Source organism: Xylaria bambusicola, assembly GCF_022495145.1.
Source record: "Xylaria bambusicola strain CBS 139988 unplaced genomic scaffold F5B22scaffold_64, whole genome shotgun sequence".
NCBI classification, from domain to species: domain Eukaryota; kingdom Fungi; phylum Ascomycota; class Sordariomycetes; order Xylariales; family Xylariaceae; genus Xylaria; species Xylaria bambusicola.
Genome location: NW_025953617.1, coordinates 99,479 through 120,778, shown reverse-complemented (window position 1 = coordinate 120,778; position 21,300 = coordinate 99,479). Strand labels below are relative to the sequence as shown.

The following is a 21,300-nucleotide window of genomic DNA, read 5'->3' as shown; positions in this document are numbered from 1 at the left end:
GTAACCCGCCTTGGGCTTAATACTATTCTGAACATGACCGAGACAGCCCACATGAGCCTCTTTGGTGGCTTACCTTAGCCTTGACTCGCAAGATCACACGCCCACTCGGCATGCATACCGAATGCCTGCCCCAAAATTTTGACTACTACGTTACTGCATATCATATCACTTATTCCGCTGGGCGACAAAGAAAAGAGATCAAGAGATCTCCACTACAATTCTGCACACTACTTTGAGTTCCCGGTGATAATACAGCCTGGTTGGTCCGAAGTTCGACACTCAGAACATTTTCAACGGCAGGGGACTTTCATCTCTCTAAATTCATGAGACCTAAACAGCTCTAAACCCTAGGAGCTTACTCAATCGTTTACAGAAAGCTCACTGCCCTCTACTCTGGATTGTAGGTCAGAGGACTGGAATCTTATGAGGATGCACGGTGACGAGCCAGCCCCCCGAACAACCTCTAGCGTCAACTCAATCCGAGCTGCCTATATCGTGGATCTCATGTACCCATCATAGCCAAGGGCTCTAGGTGACTAGAGCTCGGCAACAGGCAGACCACCCTTAGCTCCGATGCCTACCTTACCAACATCCGCTGTTCTGCTGACCGCAACTTGTGGTGTAGGTGGACGGTCATTTTCATCTAAAACTCCATGATCTTACAGCTAGTCTTGAATGATCGATCCCCTCCCGCTCCAATATCATGCTCGCTTGGCGCTATCATCTCCATAATGATGCGTTCAAAGCCCGCAAGATGTCGGTCTTATCCTATGGCCAGCATGCTGTATTCGTTACATTGCAGTAGCTTGCAATGAGACCTCTATGTGTACTAAGTTATTCTACTTCGTACCGCACTCCCACATGCCTGTGACGCCAAGCATTCAGTCCGACGTCTTGGACTCCAGGACTAGGTAGACCCATCCGTCGTCAAGAAGAGGAAGGTGAGGAGACAGCTGTAGGAGCAAGATGCGGAGTAGATTGTGTGATTCTAGGAATGAATGGATATAGTCTTGGCTAGGCTGTCTATATAAGTAGCCACTGCATTCCTCGAGGGGCTCCGCTATCCAGACCGGCGGATAATTGTCTTAGACATTAGCATCCCGAGTGTTGGGCTCGAGTAAGAGCGAACGAAAGGCCTAGTTTGCATGTCTGGGCTTTAAACTTTACATCTCTTATATCTTAACATAGTCTGCCTTCCACCCAAAAGACCAAGATGAAAACTAACATCTTGGGACCTGTGATCCTAGCTTCTTCGGCTCTAGGATATGAAGTCAAGGTTAGATCTCTGATTCCCTGCTTGGAAGCAGACCTATCTAATGTTGATATTTCAAGACACCGCCGCTAGATACGGATTGGACCTATAAAGTCGGGACTGACCCATGGCCTGAGTACCCCCGACCACAACTTCAGCGATCTCGTTGGCAAAGCTTAAACGGGATATGGCAATGGGGAGAAGGTACATCCGAATCAGGCTCCCCAAAGGGCTCTGATGTGCTCGTTCCCTCGTGCATCGAGGTAAGATTTTTTTTTCTTTTTTTTAAAAAAAAAAAAAAAAAGAATCTCTCCTGTACCTACTTGTTGCTGATTCATGGCTCTAAACAGAGTGGCCTTTCAGGCGTGATGCAGAGTGCTCAGACTTCTTGGTTTGCTCGTGAATTTGAAGTCTCCGAAGACTTGAGTGGCCAGCAGCTTCTTATCAACTTCGAGGCTGTTGATTACCAGGCTACTGTCTATATCAATGACGAAGTGGCAGGGAACCACACCGGTGGATATTGGAGGTTCTCGTTCGATGTCACCGACTTGGTTAAGGAGGGAACGAATACACTGCGAGTAGATGTTTTCGATCCCACTGACGCCGATGGTTAGTATCACTTCACGTTGAAGTGTATCACAGCCCCGAATATATTTGAGGATATGACCTTGTTGACTCCGATTGCAGGCTATAATATACCCATTGGCAAGCAGACCTTGAACCCTTCCCACATTTTCTACACACCCTGCTCGGGAATTTGGCAAAGCGTAGGTTTCCCTTCAAAAATTCTGATTTGTACAATATCTTGTGAAGATGAAGGCTAACATTGAAGCAGGTATGGCTAGAATCGTAAGTGAATTTAAATCGTCTGACCTAGACAACAGTAATAGTTTAGAAACTATTATGATCACTAAATCATATTATATCCCAGTGGTTCAAGCGGCCTATATACTTCAAATTACCCCAAGCTGACTAACTTGCCACAGGGTACCTGCGCAATACATAACTCAGCTTGATGTCGCTGCCGGTATGGATGGTACCGGTAAGTTGATCTAGGATTATATTTTCCGCGAACCCCTTATTAACCGATGCGATTGACAGTTGATGTGACTGTCACTACCAGCAAAGGCTCTGGAGATGTCAAGGTTACTGTCACTGATGACAGCGGGAAGGACATCGCCACTGGGAGCGGCACAGCCAACGAACCATTCTCCTTCAAGGTGGATTCACCAAGTCTATGGTCACCCGATAGCCCCACGCTGTTCGTTGTTAAACTTACCTGCCAACACCCCAAGCTGCTAACGAGGTATTAGTTACAACCTTACTGTCACAGTAGGAGATGATGAGGTTACCTCCTACACGGGATTTCGAACCATTTCTGTCGGAGAAGTCAATGGCGTAAAGCGACCATTAATCAACGAGGAGTTCTTTTTCCAGTAGGCAATCCATCGAGGAGTGGCGTATTGGAGCATTCATACTTACCCTCTGGCAGATTTGGAACCCTGGATCAGGTTAGTTCCCTGGAGTCATCGGTTCCCCCTTTAGACAGGCCTCGGGCCTTATTGCTCTCGCAGACCCCTAAAACACGAATCGAACTCCTTCCATATCTGGCAATCACTGACTCCAGAGTGTGTAAAAGGGATTCTGGCCCGATGGGATCCATGTACCGCCAAATTATGAAGCCATGGTGTTCGACCTCAAACAATTGAAGGATCTCGGATTCAACATGCTTCGAAAACATATCAAAGTCGAGAATGACCTGTTCTACCGTGCCTGTGATGAGCTTGGCGTCCTACTGATTCAAGATATGCCATCCATGCCAGCGAACCGATTACCCAACGCCGAGCAACAACAGGAATGGGAACGCCAGCTTGACATTCTAATTGAGCAGCACAGGAACTATCCCAGCATCTACACCTGGGTAAGCCCATCCCCTGCCTCTCAATTAATCAGTTTGAATAGAGGACTAATTTATACAAAGATTATCTACAACGAAGGATGGGGGCAACTCAGAGATACATATTATCCGGAAGACCATTTGACAGACCGCGTCAAGGAACTCGACCCCACGAGATTGGTTGACGCTACATCCGGCTGGCATGATCATGGATTTGGTGATTGGCACGACAACCATCACTATGCTAACCCGCAGTGTGGAACTCCTTTCTACTCCATCGCTTCTACTCCTTACGACCACAAGCGCGTTGCAATCCAAGGCGAGTTTGGTGGTATAGGTCAGAACGTTTCTCTCGAACACTTGTGGAAGGTTCAAGCGGCGATCGATACCATCAACCAGACTTACGAAATCGACGAGACTATTGAGGCATGGAACTACCGTGGTCACGTTCTACTATCCGAACTCCGTGATCAAGTCGAGATGTGGGATTGTTCCGCTGCCATATGGACGTGAGTTCAGCCTCGTTTCTGGTCCCTTAGTGCAGCTCGTACTAATATCGCTTATAAAGGCAAACCACCGATGTAGAGGGCGAGGTAAATGGCCTGCTAACGTATGACCGGCGAGTTCTGCGGCCTGATGTTGACCAGTGGAAGGCGGATATTCGAGCACTCATGGATGCAGCAAAGGGACGCAACAAGAAATGACTTGTTGGCGCAAAGTTACAAGTGTTTTTAGGTAGCGACATAGTTTAGTCTTACATTTTGTCTTACAACTATGACCTTGAATTGATAATATGGCCATAGCCCAAGCCGCAACACCATACCAATCATCTAAACAGCGTTGAGTTGAATAACTTATTAGGTGAAAGGATAAAAACGAGAACAAAGAGGGATTCATAATAAACAGGGGATTTTGTGTAAATGCAAGCTACCTACTTAGTAGTAAAAGGTGGGAATGTGTAGGCATAGTATGTACATTAGGTACACTCCTCTTAGCTGCCTTCCATAGCCAATAACACTAGATATTGTAACCTCACTGTTTCTTTCACCTTCGTTTCTTTCCTGTTTCTTGTTGTATATGGAACCATCATGGGCATGCTAGTGCATAACCAAGTTCCAAACAAGCAGCCCATGAATCAGGGGTACCGGAAATTAGCTTCTTTCCAATTTCGGTAGCCTCCTTTTCGGAACCGAGTCAGTTCAAAGTTACCTCTATCGTAGTATAATGAATCTGTAAATCACTGGTATTTTTTTTTCTTCATGTATAAATTGATAAACTGAGAACATATTAATCGGCATCTCCATTCATTACTACTTTACAATCATTCAGTAGAGCATTGATAACATCTGCACTTTCTCGGTTGCGCCGAAAATTATTATAAGCACAACCCTTACGACAACCACTGCCACATTTATAATTTAAATCCACGGCGCTTAGTGGTGATTATTTCGGATACCAATGTTCATTTGCACCTCAGCCGTCCTCGCGGCTGTCGCCTTCCTTGTCGGACCTGCGACAGCAAAAACTGACATCGGTGGGTGTGTGTCCACGCAAACTGTGGCCTACGGTGGCGCCAGCCTCATCTGGTATGTCCCAGACACAGGCGAGATCTGCGAGTTCCTCGACTGCGGCGGCGGACGTGCGCCGCCAAAGACAACCGTCCCCGGCTGCCCTTCCTATGAAGGCACGGCCACGTACTCGCCCAGCTACTTGCCCGGATTCGGAGCCACCGTGACGTCGACGTCTTCCACCATCGTCGTGGCTACCGAGTCGTCTGCATCGGAGGGTGCTTCTTCCGAGATTGTTTCCTCGCCACCCGTAACTAAATCTGCGGTAACGGTCACCTCGTCCGTGCCTGCGCAGACTCAGACGGATTCAAGTTCGATCACTGCATCTCTTTCTGTTACGGGCTCGTCAAGTAGCAGTGTATCTACGGGTGGTGCAGCACTTCCCACTGGGTCAATAAAGGGTCCTATCGGTATCATGGCTGGACTAGCTGTTGGTGTTGCTATATTGTGAGACGGCTCTTAAACATACCTAGGTAGAGTTAGGTGATCAACTGGGTCATACGAATTGTAGAGACTGTCCTTAGCTTCGATGTACACGACTGACGGACACCGGTTCTATTTCGATTGCAGAAGTATGCCAGATGAATCGACCGTGATAATATGTATGATATATGAACCAAAAGGTGTTAGATTAGAGACAGGCTTATAAAGTTTGAAAATTTAACAACGTCAAATCGCTTATGCTGGCGCTATGTAATTCAATGATGTCAAACATGATACAAATCCTGGTGGCACCGTTAAGTGCCTCATTATCCTTGTTACTTGACCATCCACCAAAGGGACACTGACGCGAAGCCAATAGCGACAACTGTTAAGATGCCGGCACCCGCTTTGTCACCAGTTGTGACGGGTGTCAATTCATTGTAAGGTGACCTTGACTGTCCAGCATCTGGGTTGCTCTGACTGGTACCACCGGTTGAATTGGTAACCGGCTCTTTGGCGTCCAAAGCTAGCAGAGATGTGAGTGCCCCAAGGACGCTCATCTGTTGTCCCGCGCCCAAAACGCCGTCAAATTTTCCGCTCTCCCAGTGAAATCCACATTGCCGACCATTATCACCACCTGTACACTGAGCAGCGGCGGCTTTGGCGGAGCTCATTAATATCGGCATGATCCTTTCGCTCGTTGAGGGTACCAACTGTGCCGTGTAGGCCATCCAGCGGTGAAGAAAGCCCTTGTATGTAAGCATGTCAGTCGTACAAATGCCTGTTTCGCAGGCGGGCTCGACAGCAATGCCCTTGGGGAAGAAGTAACGCTCAATGCCGTCGAGAAGCCCGTTGATGCGATCTAGCCATAATTGGTCGGATGTCTTCAATAAATTGTTAGTAGTTGTCATGTTAGAACCGAGAAGGAGTCGTCATGAGTCAAGTTGTTGATAGTAATCATGACTATTTTATGCAATGTTTTAACCATAGCGAGCCAAAGATGAGTCCCAGACTTACATAGGCGTATAGGTATGCGGAACCTTGAAGAAGAATAGCGGCGTTATATGAAAACTGCTGCTTGACGATTACCGTACAGTTATTAGAGATATCCGCGCCATCGAATACATTCCAGTCGTCGTCAATATAACCGACCGCGACCAGCCAGTCCCATGTTCGGACAGACCAGTCCGTATAAGTATCATTCTTCGTGTATCGGGCAAGACGTGTACCGATGTTGAAGAAACAGCCGTTAGCGATTGCTGCAAGGGTATCATGTCAGTCTTTGAGTATGTCAAATGGTTGCAAACGGGCGAAAGCGAAGTTACGGAGAAATCGGGGGGCAAAAAACCTCTTATTCACGAGCAACGTACTGTTCTTGTAGGTGAATCCTTGATTCAAGGAATTGGCCTGCCACCGCAGGCCGAAGCCACAGCCTCCATCACGGAGTCTATCATCAGTCTGTTCATTCCATACAGCTTGAGCGAGTGCAAGCCACTGAGGCTCATCGACTGGGGGGTCCCGAAAGTTGGTTTCGGCTGCAATCAAAGCCGACATGCCCCAGAATGCCTGGTCGTCGTTTCCCAGTGAGAAGCTCCAGTTTCTATTAACGAAATCTGCGTTCGGCCCAGCCTGGAACAGGAGTCCTTGATAAATGAGGTCGTTGAATGTGTCATCCTCTGTCCAGTGCCAGTAGTCTAATAAAGCCCCCCACATTGCACCTCCTTCCCACCTGAGGCCTAGGTTAACAACGGGATCTCTTCAAAAGGACTACATTTAGGGTGTGAAGATACGAACCAGTAATAATCACCACGACCGTCCGACGGCGGGCCGGGTAGTATACCTGGAATTTGACCTGGCTCATCTCCATGATAATATGACAATAGATCCTCTGCCACCTGATAGGCGGCTTTCTTGATAGACTCTGTAATAGATGTTAGATAGTGTCGGGTGTCAATCACATTCGATTTTGATCCTGCGTTGGCCGAGGAATGTGCTCCAAAACGTAGGCGTCCTTACCTTTCGAAGTGAAGTCAACCTCTAGCGCAGCCTGGGCGGCTAGCGGATACAGCGGTAACAGATATACGAGCGATGGAATCATCTTGGACAGCTTATGCGAATGCGGTATCTATCCAAGAATCCATCGAGAGTTGTGTCAGGTAAGTTGTTGCGATACGTAGTGAGAAACAAGTATCAAAAGCACAGAGGCAGGCTCTGTAAGACGTCTCGCTGGTCACTGGATGATGACGTTGGATTCAGTGAATCTGACTTCTTGTCTTAGTCCTCCAGCTTGGGGGCACGGGCCGGTAGGCAACGATACATACATTCAGTGCAATCCCTACTGTAACGGGAGTCAACCTACTCTAAGTAGTCAAAGTGCGAATTGACCAACAACATGGGATGAGACACAGGACGATCCTTTCAAATACCCAGGCTCTGTGCAGGACTTTACTACTTACTGTAAGTAAGTAGAGCTGGAACAGGGGTGATTTGACTAGAACGACACTGTTCCCATATCAGCCCGCGCGTCTAACCCAAGTTTAGTCTACTAAGTCTGGTATGCATGCTGGACCAAAATAGGCACCTAATTTATCTGACGATAATATTTCATTAACATCCTAGCGGCCCTAGCATATTTTGATCCATATAAGTACGTATAAGTATCAATGAGGCCGCAAATGTACGTAGACTTATATATATATATATATACATACATATATACACTACACTATGATCTGGTAGACTCTGTGGTAGGTTGGTATCACAATAACGGGCCGCCGGGTTCGAATTTTGTTCACTGCCCGGAGGGTCCGGGCATCAATCGCGCTAATCAAACGTGAAACAAAAATTGGACCACGCTCGTGGCTCGTATTGAGATTGGGGAGGCTGTGCTGGAATCATTCTTGTTTATACGAATGGCGACATGAGGTCCAATGCGGAAGGTCGCGCAGGGGTGAGCTACAGTACCGTAGTAAACTGGGTGGCTTGGCTATAAGCTAGCCGTGTTCAATAAGGGGGCCGTTACGTGAGCATAAATATTATCAACAGTATTAAGGCGTCCGTCTATCTGTTAGCATCATGAATCAACACGTTCGGCATACCTATAGCTTAAGTCATTCGCAGCCAACAGCGCAAGTGTCGTGGGTCTTGAGTTCTAAAGGCGTTAAGGATATCTAGGACGAAGTCCAGAATGATGGCTTTGTCAGGCCCCAATTTCTAGCTGGATAATGGCGACATCTAAGTCAGATCTAAAGTATATCAGGATATGGCGGTCAAGATTGCTTGATTGCTCGTTGTTGATCATTCGGACTTGGGCAATTCATCGGGCAGATCGGAGCCAAGGACAACTTGTTCTGTCCAGCTGTGGCCCAACCCGCCACCATTCTCTTTCGTGGAAGCGTGTTGCTCTAACTGATACGGGCTACCTGGGCTGCTCATGGCCGCAAATTCAAAGATACGATAGTCGGCATTAAAGAACCAACAACCCGTGACGCCTAGGCGTAAGAAGCCCGAATGTGAAACCACAATGATGACCTTCTCGGGGCGCTCATACAGCTTCTGGAGCGCCGCCTGACCTCGTGCCATGATTGCCGTCTTGGTGTAATGATATTGTTTCCCCGCCGGCGACGTCTTGTCTGGCCACACAGGGTCGACAGTTGAATAGTCGATGTTCGGGTACTCCCCAGCGAGACTCGTAACGGCGGTGCCAACGTCACAAGGCTTCGCCGAGTTTTCTATTGGATGATCTTAGCTCGTACCCGACAAATGACAGGCGAATGATCATACCTTGCCACTGGGCATCGGCCTGTATCTTGACGCCCTTCTCTATCAACCAGTCCACTGTATCCAGAGCAGTTTGGATGGTACGGCGCATTGGAGATGTAATAATCAACTCGGCTTGTTGAGCTAGGGGGTCTCTCATCAGCGCCCTTCTCAACTCTGCACATTGTTCCCGCCCAAGTTTAGTAAGGTTCGGATCATGGGTCGAGTAGTTCTCTATGCGCAATTAGATTCAGGTCCGAGGCAATGTCTATGCATCATCAGAATGCCCACTAGTGTCATTGTGTTCTGCCTCAGCATGTCGTATGAGAACAAGTGTCGGAGGCATGGTGGTTAAATTGCAGGAGAACCGCCACTACTTCCCAGCAGTCGTATTAAGGTCATCCGGGGACAATAATCTGAGGTGAATGAGTAACGCTCTGAAGCGCCACGGGCCGGTTATCGGGTGGTCGTTGTCGAGAGCGAAGAGTAGGCCTCCCCATAGTGGTAATACACGGTGCGCATATACTGTACAAATAGGTACTCGGTGCTTAGGTGGGTACAGTATGGTACAAGCTTTGAAGCTTCCGCGAAGCTCCCCAAAGTGGTAAATGCAGGTACGTAATTTCGCAGCGCTTCATCTCGACGCCTACACTATTCTTGCGCTCATCCAGAGACTACATTATGACAAGCATAGACGAGCTATTCAAGGTGAGTTATTGAATCAATTCAACTGCTCGTCATTTGGACAGAGATCATTGATTCAAAAACAGGCGTCCGGCGTGGGCAGCAAACGCAAGCTTGATCCTCTTCGAGATCCTAGTGAGTTGTATCCCATCATTGTTTGTCGAGGCTTGTGTTAGTCTAACATACCATGATTTGCATGAAAGACGAGATTCATAAGTCTCCACGACTCAACGGTAGAAGTAGCCGACACGCTCGCGTCGACGACGAACAGTTCACAGATGACAACCTCGAGGCTAGGTCCGCCGGGCCGTCGCGCGAAGACGAGGAGGAAGGCGATTATGGCCCAGAAATGCCGCCAGATGACGACGAGGAAGGTGGACGCTTTTTTGGCGGCGGCGTGACGGACCAGGAGGCCCAGGTACTCGACTACCTCGATGACACTACGACCGACCTCGCTCCTGAGAAAATGGACGTGGCATGGCTACGGCGCACCGCCCTGAGTTTCGAGAAGAAGATTTCCCATAACGCCGAGCAGCGCGCCAAATTCGAGGATGACCCCTCCAAATTCATCGCCAGCGAGGCTGAGCTCGACACCGAGATCAAGTCACTTTCGATCCTGTCCGAACACCCAGAATTGTACCCGGAATTTGCGCGCCTCGGATGTGTAGGGAGCTTAGTTGGACTATTAGCACATGAGAATACCGATATTGCTATCGACGCCGTTGAAATCATTGGCGAATTAACCGGCGAAGACGTTGCCGCTGATGAAACACAATATGATGCGCTTGTAGAGGCGCTGCTAGAAGCCGATCTACTGTCACTACTCGTGTCGAATCTCGAGCGCCTGGACGAGACGCAAGAGACGGACCGTGATGGTGTATATCATGCTTTAGGCATAGCAGAAAATCTTTGCGGGCGAACCATCACAGCAGAGCGCGTCGCCGGAGAGGAAGGCTTGCTCAAGTGGTTATTACGGCGCATTCAGCTGAAAAAAGGGGGGGGCGTAAGCCAGAATAAACAGTACGCAGCCGAGATACTAGCAATCCTGGTGCAAAACTCGGCTAAGAATAGGCGGAAACTCGCTGCTATGGATGCCACGGATATTATGCTACAGCTGGTGGCCCCATATCGAAAACTAGACCCCGAGAAGGGCAGCGAGGAAGAAGAGTATGTTGAAAACCTCTTTGAGGCACTGACTTGCATGGTCGACGAACCAGAAGGGAAGAATAAGTTTGTCGAAGCTGAGGGTGTCGAGCTGTGCCTTATCATGCTCAAGGAAGGCAAATTGAGCAAGGACGCATCACTTAGGCTGCTTGATCACGCGTCGAGCGGCACGTCTGGTGTCAAGGTTTGTCAGAAGATCGTCGAAGCTGGGGGCCTCAAGAACATATTCACGCTGTTCATGAAAAAGAGTACCGATCATCGCGTGGCAGAGCATCTGATCGGCACTTTTGCGTCGATGTTACGTTTGTTACCAGCAGACTCAGCCGAACGTATACGCTTACTGGCTAAATTTGTAGAGAAAGACTACGAGAAGACTGAAAAGCTCGTAAAGCTGCGCCAACAATGTGCCGCCCGTGTAGGTGCTGCAGATGAGGCTATTCAGGCCCAGCAGTCTCAAATGTCGGCGGAAGAAAGACAAGATATGGCGGATGAGTGGTTCTCCCGCCGATTAGATGCCGGTCTCTTCTCCTTACAAACACTTGATGTGGTGCTGGCTTGGCTCGTAGCCGAGGACAGCGGTGCCAAGAAAACAATACAGAAGCTATTGGCGGATCGAGACGAATCACTAACCGTGGTTAAAGATAGCATTCAGGAGCAAATTGAGGGCATAGACACCGAAGATGCGGATGGCAAGGACACAAGAGAGATGCTCTCTACACTAGTTGAGTTCCTACAGTGAGGGTGAGCTTGATAGGAATAACGACAGATAATCAATGCCTAATTTCAAACCAGCCGCAATCTAATTAATTTAGTCATGCTATCCACATGTAGCTACGAGGATGTCAGTTCGCCAACGTATTTTCAAACAACCGGTCAAAGCTATTCGGAAATCAAAGACTTCTCAGGTAGTGTGTGGATGTACCATAGGCTTTCTCCTCGAAGTTCATCGTAGCACAGTGGTAACGGTGTAGTCATTAGAGGAACTATGCCGCAGAAGGAGGAACAGGCTTAACCTCCAGAACACCTTTCAGCAGATCTGTGACCACCGCATTCTGATTCTTCTTGCCGGAAGTCTGGATCTCCTTAATCTTCTCGTCAGCCTCTTTGTTGGCCTCGTCCTCAGCTTCCTTGTTGCCTTTCGTATGCTATGAGATTCCGATATGTCAGTAGGTGGTCAATCTTACTGGCTTCCGCCTATTCGATTATTGTATTTCCTGGCTTCGATACCCATTCGAACGCATAACTTCAAGTCGCCGCAGGTTTGCAGTGGGATAGCAAAGTTAAGGGGATGCTGCTGACCTCGGCTTCGAACTTCTTGAATTCTTCTTCCTTTGCCTTACGGTAGGCGTCTATCTCTTTCTTGGCCTCATCTCGCGCCTCACGTACACGTTTCGTTCGTACTGTCCGTAGGGTACATAGTCCGGGTTAGTCAGTTGGTCCCGATGTATAGCGTCGCGTATTCTGGGACAAGAGAAGCTTTGGTTGACGTGCACCTACGTTCGCGAGCTGTCTGGCGTCAGTGATTTCGTGTACGCATCGAGCGTGGGTGGATTGCATTAACGGCACACTACCTTTCTGGACGATCTTAGAGGCTTCCCTCTCTGCCTATAACGGAGGCGAGCGTTAGCTTTGGTCGAGCTATAGACTTGACGGCAGACCCCAAGGGGCACCACTTCAAGAAAGTCGAGTGGCCACGTACATCAAGCAAGGTCTGGATACCCGCGGAGTTCTGAGCTGACTGCAGTTGATAGGTTGTCAGTAACCTCTTTCAATTGCCCTGCACTCGAAGGAGTGACTGTAGGTGAGAGTCATACCATTTTAACTGCTTACACGCGGAAGTTCGAGAAGTGGCTATTGTCTGTGCAATACAGTGACCGTATCTAGATGATGGGCACCGGCGACTGGAGTGACGAGAACGGGCAGTGAAACGATTGACGCGTGCGGGATGCTAAATGGGAGGCAATATCAGATGTGAACCTAGGGTACAGCAAGTCGTAGCTTAGAAGCTACCTACTGTAGGTAGGTAAGCACCTACCTAAGTCAGCCCCGTCCAATGGGTAAGGGAGCTGTACCCAGCACTCTTATAGTGGATAGAACCCCTAACGTCATTCTTCAGCGACACATCAGACGATAAGCCTCACTTGCTTTTGTTTTTTTTTTTAACTGTTTATCCCACCTGTCCTCCTCGAGAGCATTGGGATTTACGCCATTGCTACATCCTGCTATTGATAAAGTCGGTCATGACTACATAGAAGAGCTTTGTTCAACAATCTTTCCCTCTCCACCATGTCTCGCGCTTCCCAGCTCACGCTGCTGGGCACCTCACTTTTCGCAGCGAGTACTGTGGTCTTCGTACACTTCCAGCAGAAATTCGAGAAAGAGGTGTGTGTGCGCGCTACGTATTATACCCAACCTACGAAGGCCCGGGGTGCAGTTCCATGATATACGAGAAAGATTCTGACTTGTCTGTAAAAAGGCGATGCACCAGGGTGTTGTTCGTGACATGGAACAGCAGCGGATAAAACGGGAACGACAGCTTGATTTCGACTTGCAGAAAGCATTAGAGGAAGAATATAAGAAGGGTCAAACTGTGTCACAGTCAGCGCTTGATATACCAGACAAGGCATTATCAAACCGGTGACCGTTGAGCAATGCAGCGCATTCATGCAATTGATACAAAATGGGGAAGTGGACGGCTGGGTGCGCCTGACGATGAGATCGGCAGACCTTGAATCGTCCGGACAATTCAACTCTACGCTCGCCCGTTTCCTTGATCATATCTGCTTACACCTCCCAGGCCCGAGGAGAGCGCCAAAGGTTGGTTGGCGGATAGCTGCAACATGGTAGTCGTAATATAACGAAACGACCCCTGAGGGTGTATGGGGATGCCGCCTAGAATTTCCTCCCGAAGTTCGTGAACCTTGCCTGGACAGAAAGTCAGCTGATACAGCCGAGTCGTCGCATCTCGTCCCGTTTGGTTCGCAACGGAATAAGGCGTGTCCTGGAATCATCTCCCGTGAGAAAGAACGTGTACAATAAATGTATTCAAACTACAGTATATACTGATTATAAGGAAGCGCCAAAGCCTCAATTTTCACAAGTCAATTCGTACAATCTGGCACAAATGAATTATTGTGTCTACTGTCGGGTACCTAGTACAGCTTCTCATATACTAAGCGGTTGCTTCATATCCGGTGTCGCCTTATACGAAATACGACCAGCAGGTAAGAAGAATAGTGCAACGAGCGCCCCCTTGCGAACTCGGGGATAATGGTGTGTACCTGGACCGGGCGACGTCCACCCGGCGCCGCGCCATCCGTTCATACCCTCCAGCTCGGCCGTCTCGTCTACTTGGACAACACAATTGATCTCTCCGTAGGGATGGGCATGGTATTGCCCCGCGAACACATCTTCGCTCTCCATGTACACTGTAGTGATACTAAAAAAGCGTGTTTCAGCGCTGGGCAGCGCGATCTTGCCTCGCCGGTACATCCTACCATGACCCAATTCGGTCTCTGCGACCCATCCCTCCTCAAGCCCCTGGCGCACGAGGCGGCATAAATCTTCATAGTAGGAATTCCCGGGTCCATAGTGTTTGTTGAGCCTCTCTTCGAGTTCCCTGCCCGGTGTACTTTGAACACGTGATGTTAGTGATTTAGGTGCCTCGTGATAATTTCGTATTCCTCAGACAGGAGGCGGCTGGTCAATTCGACTTACAGGTCTTCAACTTCAGCCAAGAAGTCGCTACATCGCTTGACTAGCTTTTGTGCAGTTGGCCACTGTCACATCATGAGTTAGCTACCATGTCAGTTGCCGAGATAATGTCGGTGATTGGAGTATATAGCGCGCTAGCGGTGAAGACCGAATGGGAACAGCCATGTTACGTTGAGTAATAGAGAACGGAAACCACCTTGTCTAAATCCAAGACGGCGGCTTGGCCGGCTTGCGGCTGCGCAGCGTCCATATCGTTTATATACGTTTGGAGATTGATGAGAAAATGGCTATTGCACCATATGCTATGGCAAACTGAATATGGGAAGTTTCTACAAGAACAGGAGGTTATTTTTGGGCGGAGTGTCTACGTAGTGTGTACATAGTCCAGATCGGTAGTCTGCATCGGGAGTCGATCCCTCGGACCCCGCGTTGTATGACCGACTTCTCGCAGGCAAGCCATATGTAATCAGCCGCCGCTACCTAAGGACTCGTGTGAAGTGTAGAACAAAGGGGAACTGAAGAAGGGTTTATTCATTCATTCAACCATAGCATTGAAATACATGTCGGATATTATATCCATCTTACACATGACATTCTCTGCTGTGTAAGGACTAGAAGAAGTGGGCCCTTGCCCGCGTGGTATCGATATCATTGCGGCACGCCGACATGAGCAAGCTTACGAGGCTATCATATGTAGTCTTGCTGAGTATTTGTTGGCAGTATCCTGACTGGAACTCTATAATAATAATACTGGCCTTCAAAACGCGACAGACTTATATAGACACCACGCTAGGGTATGCAGATATCACTGTCCCTGCTTTTGTTAAGCTCGACCAAACTGGTTCGCTTCTTCTACCTAGTGAGGATGAGTAAAAAATCCCCTCACCCTGTCTTGCTATCCTCTACGTGGGAGATGGCAATTTGGTTCCTATACTGATCCAACGCTTCACCTTCAACATTCTCGGCAAACACGTCGACCTTTGTGGAGGCGAACTTTCGAGCACTGATGCCTTTCTCGAAAAGCAGGTCTAATTCGGCATATGTTCGCCCAGCGGGCTCCGGGACTCGGAAGTATGTGTAAATCAAGCAAAGGAAGCACGATCCGGCCTTGTCAAAGAGTTAAACCAACGTTCATACAGTCACATAGGTCGAGTATTTAGCTTACCCAGAAAAATCCAGCATAGTTTCCCCAATTCCATGCAGTCGGGTTGAGCATGTAAGGGGTAATAACACCGGCCACGATACCCACAATGTTGCTATAATCAAGGTTAGATTGGTGGTACTATTGAGCAATCAACGGTAAACTCACTATCCAACCCGTCCCAGCACGATTGTCTTGATCCCCAGACGCCTGCTGGAGAGCTCTGCAACCAGTGAATAACACACGGTGCCGACAGTCAATTGATATATCAAAGCCCATACCAGTAAGATGGCCCCGGTTGCCAGTGAGGCCGCATTTCTATCAGAAGCAAGGCCGAGGAAGCCAAGGATCAGGAGAATGACAAACAGCACTGCCAATCCAGAAACGTAAAGGGTTCTAGTAAAAATAAGCAGTATGCTTGCGAAGGGCCCATGATGATCACCAACCTGCGTCCAAATCCAAGCGTAATGAGCGTCCAGGCGCCCAATACGCCAACACTGTTGATCGCGTATTGGCCGAGCGCAAAATAGTACGCCTTATCTTCGCTCAGACCTGCCTGCTGGAGGAAATAAGTCGAGTAATTCGAAAAGGAATTCCCACTAAGGTTTTGGATAGCCCAACAAGCGACCACAATCTGAGGGTGAGAGTCAGCACATCAAAACTTCATAGAGGGGGCAATAATGTTAGCTCACCTCGGTGCGGCGTAGGTCAACTCCTTTGAAACAATCCCAGTAGCTGACGCCCTTGGTAATCTACAATGGATTAGTCAACGCTGAAGATGAGCACTTCGATGAGATTCTGCCCACCTTCGCTTCGAGTGCAGTAGTGTGCGCCATCATGGCAATCGTTTCATCGGCGTCGAAATCCGTCTCCCGATTCAAGCTTGTTAGGCGGAGCAGCGATGTTTTGGCCTCGTCCAGTTGACCATGACGAACCTGCCACCACGGGCTATCGGGCGCAAGGAAGATTCCAACTGCAAGCGGCACTGGCCAGATCCATTGAAGTGCATATGGCTACGTGGCTATTAGCACATCACGAAATCTAGGAGAGGGTGCTACACTGACGATTCGGTACGCCCATTCATCGTTTCTCCAACGATTTCCGACGATAGCTCCAATCCCGATGAGTTGGCCAAATCCCCAGCACGCATTGATATAAGTCGTCAAATACCCACGAAGTGCAACAGGGCAGACCTCAGAAGCATAGGTGATGGTGAGAGTTTGGAAGACGCCCCATGGTACTGCCATATCATAATGTGTTAGTCTAGTTCCTTATTGCATTAGGTACTTTGCAGAATAACGCAAATTATGGTGGTTGCGTTTGTAGGACAAAATTTCACATACTGCGGCAACAGTTAGCTCTGGACAATAACATATCTCTTTGCCAACACCAAGTTTCAGAACTGGCACAGCAGGTTCATAATACGTACCTACCACAGAGGATTTCAGCAACTTGGAGGTGGATAACGTTCTGCGCTGTGAAAAAGATGGCCACGAAGCCTGTCAATAGTGTTAAACAAGCGATGATTGTGTATCGGTATCCAAATCGCTCGGATACGTATCCGTTAATCATCAAACCAATGATTTCACCCTGTTATGACGAATGTGCAACGTCAGCGTATGGTCTCTTGGCGGGAGAGGCACGGGATAGGAACAAGCCCACGAAATGTTGGTGCAAAGTCTATGGAACAGAGCTGGCCGGAAAAGCAATTTTAAGATTCGGAGAGGGGCCGTGAACTCACGACAACAGCGCCGTTGCTTAGCCCGGCTTGCCAAGCTGCTGAGACCTGATAATCCGTCTCACCCTGGGCATTAATATAGGGCTCTCCATATTTTCTGTTGAACTGGGAATTGCCGTAGAAGTTGTTGATCAGTGAGACATCATATCCCTCCATAACAATGCAGGTGGATATCAGAATACTCCATCCAATAGCTTTGGGGTAGAGTTTGATGCCCTGCAGTAGGCTCATGCTCTGCTCCTTCTCGGTAGCCAGGCGAGCATTGCGGATCAGGTCGTTTGCCATGCTTTTCTCGTTGGGCACATCGTCCAGCTTCTTCTCATTGGTGGTCGCCAGCTGCACGGGGGACAGTCCCTCGTCGTCGTCGTCGTCGTTGACAACAGTATGAGACTTCTTTTCGTCTGTATCCTTGGCCATCGTGTCAGCGGCCACCTAATAGAATGGCGTTGTATGGTTCGGCTGTGTTTACTGTGCGCTGGCTACTTTCCTTATTGGGGGGGTGTTGTTCGAAGAGCTGGGAGACGCCCCTTATATGATGATAAAAATTGCAAACCTCCTACCCTTAGAACCTAGCACCAATAACGGCCGAGGATAGCCTCTTCCGGGGATTCTCGGCCTAAGACCAGTACGGCAGCCACAAGGGGACTTTGGACGCTTGCACGCGAGCGAAAGAGCTGCTTGTTGCTGATTTGCTGAATTCTCGCTCTGTCCTTGGCATCGAGATCCCAGTTCTGTCCAGTCGTCGGTTTCTTGCAGTGGGGTATTGCGGGGGATTGGAGATTAGAGACTAGGTACCTACCTAGGCGAGTAGGTAGGTAGATAGTTCGGTCGCAGAGTCGGAGTCAGCCTCCAAGATGCGGGTGCCTTGAAAATCCGAACCACTTGGTTGGTCGCGGTGTCGGTCCCCTTGGCTGGACCACGAGCTGGAACGTTGAACAGCGCCAGGGCTAACCCACAGATCATACCTACCGATGTACTCCACTGCGCCACGAAATCCACGCGCCGGCTTCCTACGTCTTGAGGACCATCGTGTACCTAATCATCCAGGCTGCCTACCAGTTTCTATCTTATCTACTAAAGTAGGGAACCACATGACGCTGCAAAATCCATTTCGTCGCTGCATGCTAGGCAGGATTGGTATTGAGAGAGTGGCCCATACCCTCCAACAAAACCCGGGGCCCCCCATACCTTTCCAACTCATTTCGCCGGTCTTGTCCATGTCTCTCTCTAGTCTGGAAAACTGATCTCGAACAATTGGAGCACCCATGGGGGAAGCACCGATAACTACGGTTGAACGTTCCGAGCCGCCAAGCCTACACCCTAGCCCACGCTATCTTGATCGACGGCTTTGCGAATGCCCTCAGCCGACCACACTGGTTTATTAGCCACACCCTGGTATGTTCGTCAAAACCGTACCAATCCGTCTAAACCCATCATTGTCTAAAGTAGGGATGAGTCGAATTGGCACCCTTCTTTTATTTGCTGACTAGGTATCTTTATTAACAGCGTAACGTGTCGTGAACACCACCTGAAATGTATGTGATAGTTAATAATACCTCCCCAAGCGATCTATTCTGTTGATTGACGTAATGGGTAGGTGATCGTGGCACTCCGCGATGTGGTCGATGCGCGCACGCGGGTCGCGAATGCAGACTCTCCTTCAAGTTCAAGCCAAGTATCGGTATGTTGGCTATGTTTCGCTCCTAGCAAGAGCCGTGAGCTCTAACCCTCCCTACAGGAACAAAGTTCAGCAGGGATCAAAAATGGCTTCGACCACCAAAAAGATGTAATATTCCCGATTTGGAGCTACCCTTGCAACCCACCTGCTAAAGAAACCGGCAGTGATCTATATAGACGAGACACAGTATCTCGTGGCCGGGGCTTCGCTCGATGATTACGCATCTCAACAGCACTTCTATACGGATGATGGCTCCCCTGGTGAGCCAAAGTCGGGCTCACCGGGAACTTCTGGTTTACTGCCTGGTGATATCTTAGGGACCAGGCGATCGGATGTTCCACCAACTGAGTTAGGACACCAGCGCAAACACGCGCCACACCATGGCTCTCGGGACTCCAAACTGGAGCTAGTTAGAGCTGATGCTCAGCTTCCTACGCGGTTTGAAACTCACCGCAATGGCTCAGATACGGACAGTCTACAGACCATGCACCCTTTACATCGGAGCTTGAGTACACATACATCTTATGATGGGAACGTGCAAACCTCACATTTCTATGATACGCCAGCATTACCTCTCAAGGACCCAACGGATGCCGTTCTGTTCCGTCATTATATTCAAAAAATAGCCATCTCGGTAAGAGACAGGCCTGGCATCGGTGAAATGAGAATCATTCAGCCTCATGTGCTAACTGTATATAGCTGGACTGCTGCGACCCCCTCAAACATTTCGAATTGATCGTGCCCGAGCGGGCTAGCACCTGTCATACTCTCCTGAATGCAATATTGGCCATTGCAGCGAGACATCTCAGTCACACTACTGACTTTGATCCGTTGGCGTCTAATAGATATCATGATGAATGCCTCAAGCATCTTATCCCGATGATGAATCATTCCTCTGCAATCGCTGATGAGAATCTCTTTGCGGCAACGGTCATTCTTCGAATGCTTGAGGAGATGGATGGTAAGATCGGAGTCGGAAGCTTTTGCACACGCGGGCTGTTAACTAAGATTATATAGGTTCTCTTACGGGACAAGATAATTATAGCCATCTCCTGGGTATCCATGTTTTTGCTAACGCAGGCGACCAGTACATGTTGCCAGGTAGTTTAAGTGCGGCAGCATTCTGGGTGGGGCTCCGACAAGAGATATATATTGCGATTCTCACCCAGCAATGCGTCAAACTTAAACTGGACGACTTCATTGTGGACCGGTCACTCGGGCCAGCAGATGACTATACTTGGTCAAATCGTGCGATCGTCCTACTTGCTGATGTTCTGAATTGCTGTTTCGGCGATACCCCTCTGACTACACAGAGGTGGATCGCACTGAATGAAGCGGTCGAAAGCTGGACTCGAGCGAGACCGCCTTCGTTCAATCCCTACTTCTACAACAATGGGACAGGGGCCGGGGCTTTCCCAGAAATCTGGCATGGGTCGAGTTGTCACAGTGGGTTGTCCACTGCAAGAAAACAGACTGCAGTGTGCTGACTAGTTGGAATCAGTTCTCGGAATCCAGCACCATATATTAGCCCAATTGTTCTTGATCCAATTCGACCCCTCGATCCCACGTGTAGGCACCAAGCGCCGAGGAGCAATGCGAAATACGACGGTAAGCCACTCAGAGGAAATGGAATTTCGTTTTGTGCAGTTGCTAAGCGGGCAAAGCGACGTATTGAGACGCTCATGCGGGAACTATGCGGGCTTGGAATCAGCAACCAGTGGACGCCACCGGCCATGTTCACGGCTTGCATTGGAATTGCCATGTGTGAGTTGCCCAGGCTGGCATTAGAAGAGCAGGCATCGTACTGATGGATGCTATTAGTTGGGGACCATTTCGGCGAAGAACGCGATCAGCACGCGTTATCAGAGTTCCTGAAGAAGACGGAGACGGCGCATGCACGACCCACGGCGGCTATACAGCAACAATTGATGAAAGCATGGGGATGGGTAGAGGTTGACGGTTGAACGGCTTCTCAATGGCTTTGCTGGCTGCGGATACGCGACTACCTGGCGGGCAGGTATCTGGTGCGTAGAGGTTCCAAGGAAGCCCGACAACAGAGCAGCTCTCGGCTCACATCGCATCGGCTGGACAATGCAGACCTACTACATGTGCTGCGCAGATTCCAGGCTTGCAGGAGGTCGCGGGCTGTCGGCTGCCCCTGCGCACGCACCCTAGAGGCACAAAAACGGGCAAGACAGGCAAGACAGGCAAGACAGGCAAGACAGGCAAGACAGGCAAGACAGGCAAGACAGGCAAGACAGGCAAGACAGGCAAGACAACGA

The 21,300-nt window shown here is 49.1% G+C and overlaps 10 protein-coding genes across 10 annotated transcripts; 4 read left to right on the top strand and 6 right to left on the bottom strand.

The window, feature by feature from the left end:
- Positions 1–1,213: 1,213 nt before the first annotated feature.
- Positions 1,214–3,853, top strand: F5B22DRAFT_651171 (family 2 glycosyl hydrolase; the record flags this gene model as incomplete). Its single annotated transcript, XM_047979422.1, has 12 exons — positions 1,214–1,276; positions 1,333–1,515; positions 1,603–1,861; positions 1,940–2,019; positions 2,088–2,101; positions 2,239–2,294; positions 2,354–2,513; positions 2,566–2,688; positions 2,745–2,763; positions 2,892–3,173; positions 3,234–3,658; positions 3,718–3,853. 12 exons carry the CDS (start codon positions 1,214–1,216, stop codon positions 3,851–3,853), a joined length of 1,800 nt encoding a protein of 599 aa, XP_047826246.1.
- A 543-nt stretch (positions 3,854–4,396) lies between these two features.
- F5B22DRAFT_484949 (uncharacterized protein) lies at positions 4,397–5,322 on the top strand. The gene has a single exon (XM_047972287.1). The coding sequence runs from the start codon at positions 4,608–4,610 to the stop codon at positions 5,166–5,168; it is 561 nt and encodes a 186-aa protein (XP_047826245.1). The 5' UTR covers positions 4,397–4,607; the 3' UTR covers positions 5,169–5,322.
- A 153-nt stretch (positions 5,323–5,475) lies between these two features.
- F5B22DRAFT_651169 (family 76 glycoside hydrolase) lies at positions 5,476–7,238 on the bottom strand (the record flags this gene model as incomplete). Its single annotated transcript, XM_047979421.1, has 5 exons — positions 5,476–6,024; positions 6,158–6,399; positions 6,511–6,869; positions 6,935–7,061; positions 7,157–7,238. 5 exons carry the CDS (start codon positions 7,236–7,238, stop codon positions 5,476–5,478), a joined length of 1,359 nt encoding a protein of 452 aa, XP_047826244.1.
- A 1,199-nt stretch (positions 7,239–8,437) lies between these two features.
- Positions 8,438–9,245, bottom strand: F5B22DRAFT_651168 (phosphoglycerate mutase-like protein; the record flags this gene model as incomplete). Its single annotated transcript, XM_047979420.1, has 3 exons — positions 8,438–8,871; positions 8,924–9,133; positions 9,191–9,245. 3 exons carry the CDS (start codon positions 9,243–9,245, stop codon positions 8,438–8,440), a joined length of 699 nt encoding a protein of 232 aa, XP_047826243.1.
- Positions 9,246–9,490: 245 nt separating this feature from the next.
- Positions 9,491–11,521, top strand: F5B22DRAFT_625824 (Catenin-beta-like protein). The gene is made up of 2 exons (XM_047976194.1): positions 9,491–9,718; positions 9,787–11,521. Exons 1-2 carry the CDS (start codon positions 9,508–9,510, stop codon positions 11,484–11,486), a joined length of 1,911 nt encoding a protein of 636 aa, XP_047826242.1. The 5' UTR covers positions 9,491–9,507; the 3' UTR covers positions 11,487–11,521.
- Positions 11,522–12,783, bottom strand: F5B22DRAFT_625823 (vacuolar ATPase). Its single transcript, XM_047976193.1, has 6 exons — positions 12,562–12,783; positions 12,447–12,485; positions 12,319–12,352; positions 12,245–12,253; positions 12,047–12,147; positions 11,522–11,892 (listed from the first exon to the last, which is right to left on the bottom strand). Exons 1-6 carry the CDS (start codon positions 12,562–12,564, stop codon positions 11,731–11,733), a joined length of 348 nt encoding a protein of 115 aa, XP_047826241.1. The 5' UTR covers positions 12,565–12,783; the 3' UTR covers positions 11,522–11,730.
- Positions 12,784–12,868: 85 nt separating this feature from the next.
- Positions 12,869–13,860, bottom strand: F5B22DRAFT_625819 (uncharacterized protein). Its single transcript, XM_047976192.1, has one exon. It carries the CDS (start codon positions 13,411–13,413, stop codon positions 13,150–13,152), a length of 264 nt encoding a protein of 87 aa, XP_047826240.1. The 5' UTR covers positions 13,414–13,860; the 3' UTR covers positions 12,869–13,149.
- Positions 13,861–14,487, bottom strand: F5B22DRAFT_625817 (uncharacterized protein). Its single transcript, XM_047976191.1, has one exon. The coding sequence runs from the start codon at positions 14,237–14,239 to the stop codon at positions 13,913–13,915; it is 327 nt and encodes a 108-aa protein (XP_047826239.1). The 5' UTR covers positions 14,240–14,487; the 3' UTR covers positions 13,861–13,912.
- Positions 14,488–14,883: 396 nt separating this feature from the next.
- Positions 14,884–17,757, bottom strand: F5B22DRAFT_660808 (sugar transporter-domain-containing protein; the record flags this gene model as incomplete). Its single annotated transcript, XM_047980319.1, has 9 exons — positions 14,884–15,568; positions 15,627–15,717; positions 15,771–15,998; positions 16,049–16,236; positions 16,295–16,354; positions 16,409–16,615; positions 16,667–16,842; positions 17,036–17,192; positions 17,344–17,757. 9 exons carry the CDS (start codon positions 17,755–17,757, stop codon positions 15,344–15,346), a joined length of 1,746 nt encoding a protein of 581 aa, XP_047826238.1. The 3' UTR covers positions 14,884–15,343.
- Positions 17,758–18,309: 552 nt separating this feature from the next.
- F5B22DRAFT_625799 (uncharacterized protein) lies at positions 18,310–21,263 on the top strand. Its single transcript, XM_047976190.1, has 10 exons — positions 18,310–18,735; positions 18,847–18,875; positions 18,938–19,021; positions 19,079–19,126; positions 19,183–19,652; positions 19,718–19,979; positions 20,036–20,464; positions 20,520–20,626; positions 20,683–20,782; positions 20,840–21,263. Exons 1-10 carry the CDS (start codon positions 18,695–18,697, stop codon positions 20,980–20,982), a joined length of 1,713 nt encoding a protein of 570 aa, XP_047826237.1. The 5' UTR covers positions 18,310–18,694; the 3' UTR covers positions 20,983–21,263.
- Positions 21,264–21,300: the final 37 nt, after the last annotated feature.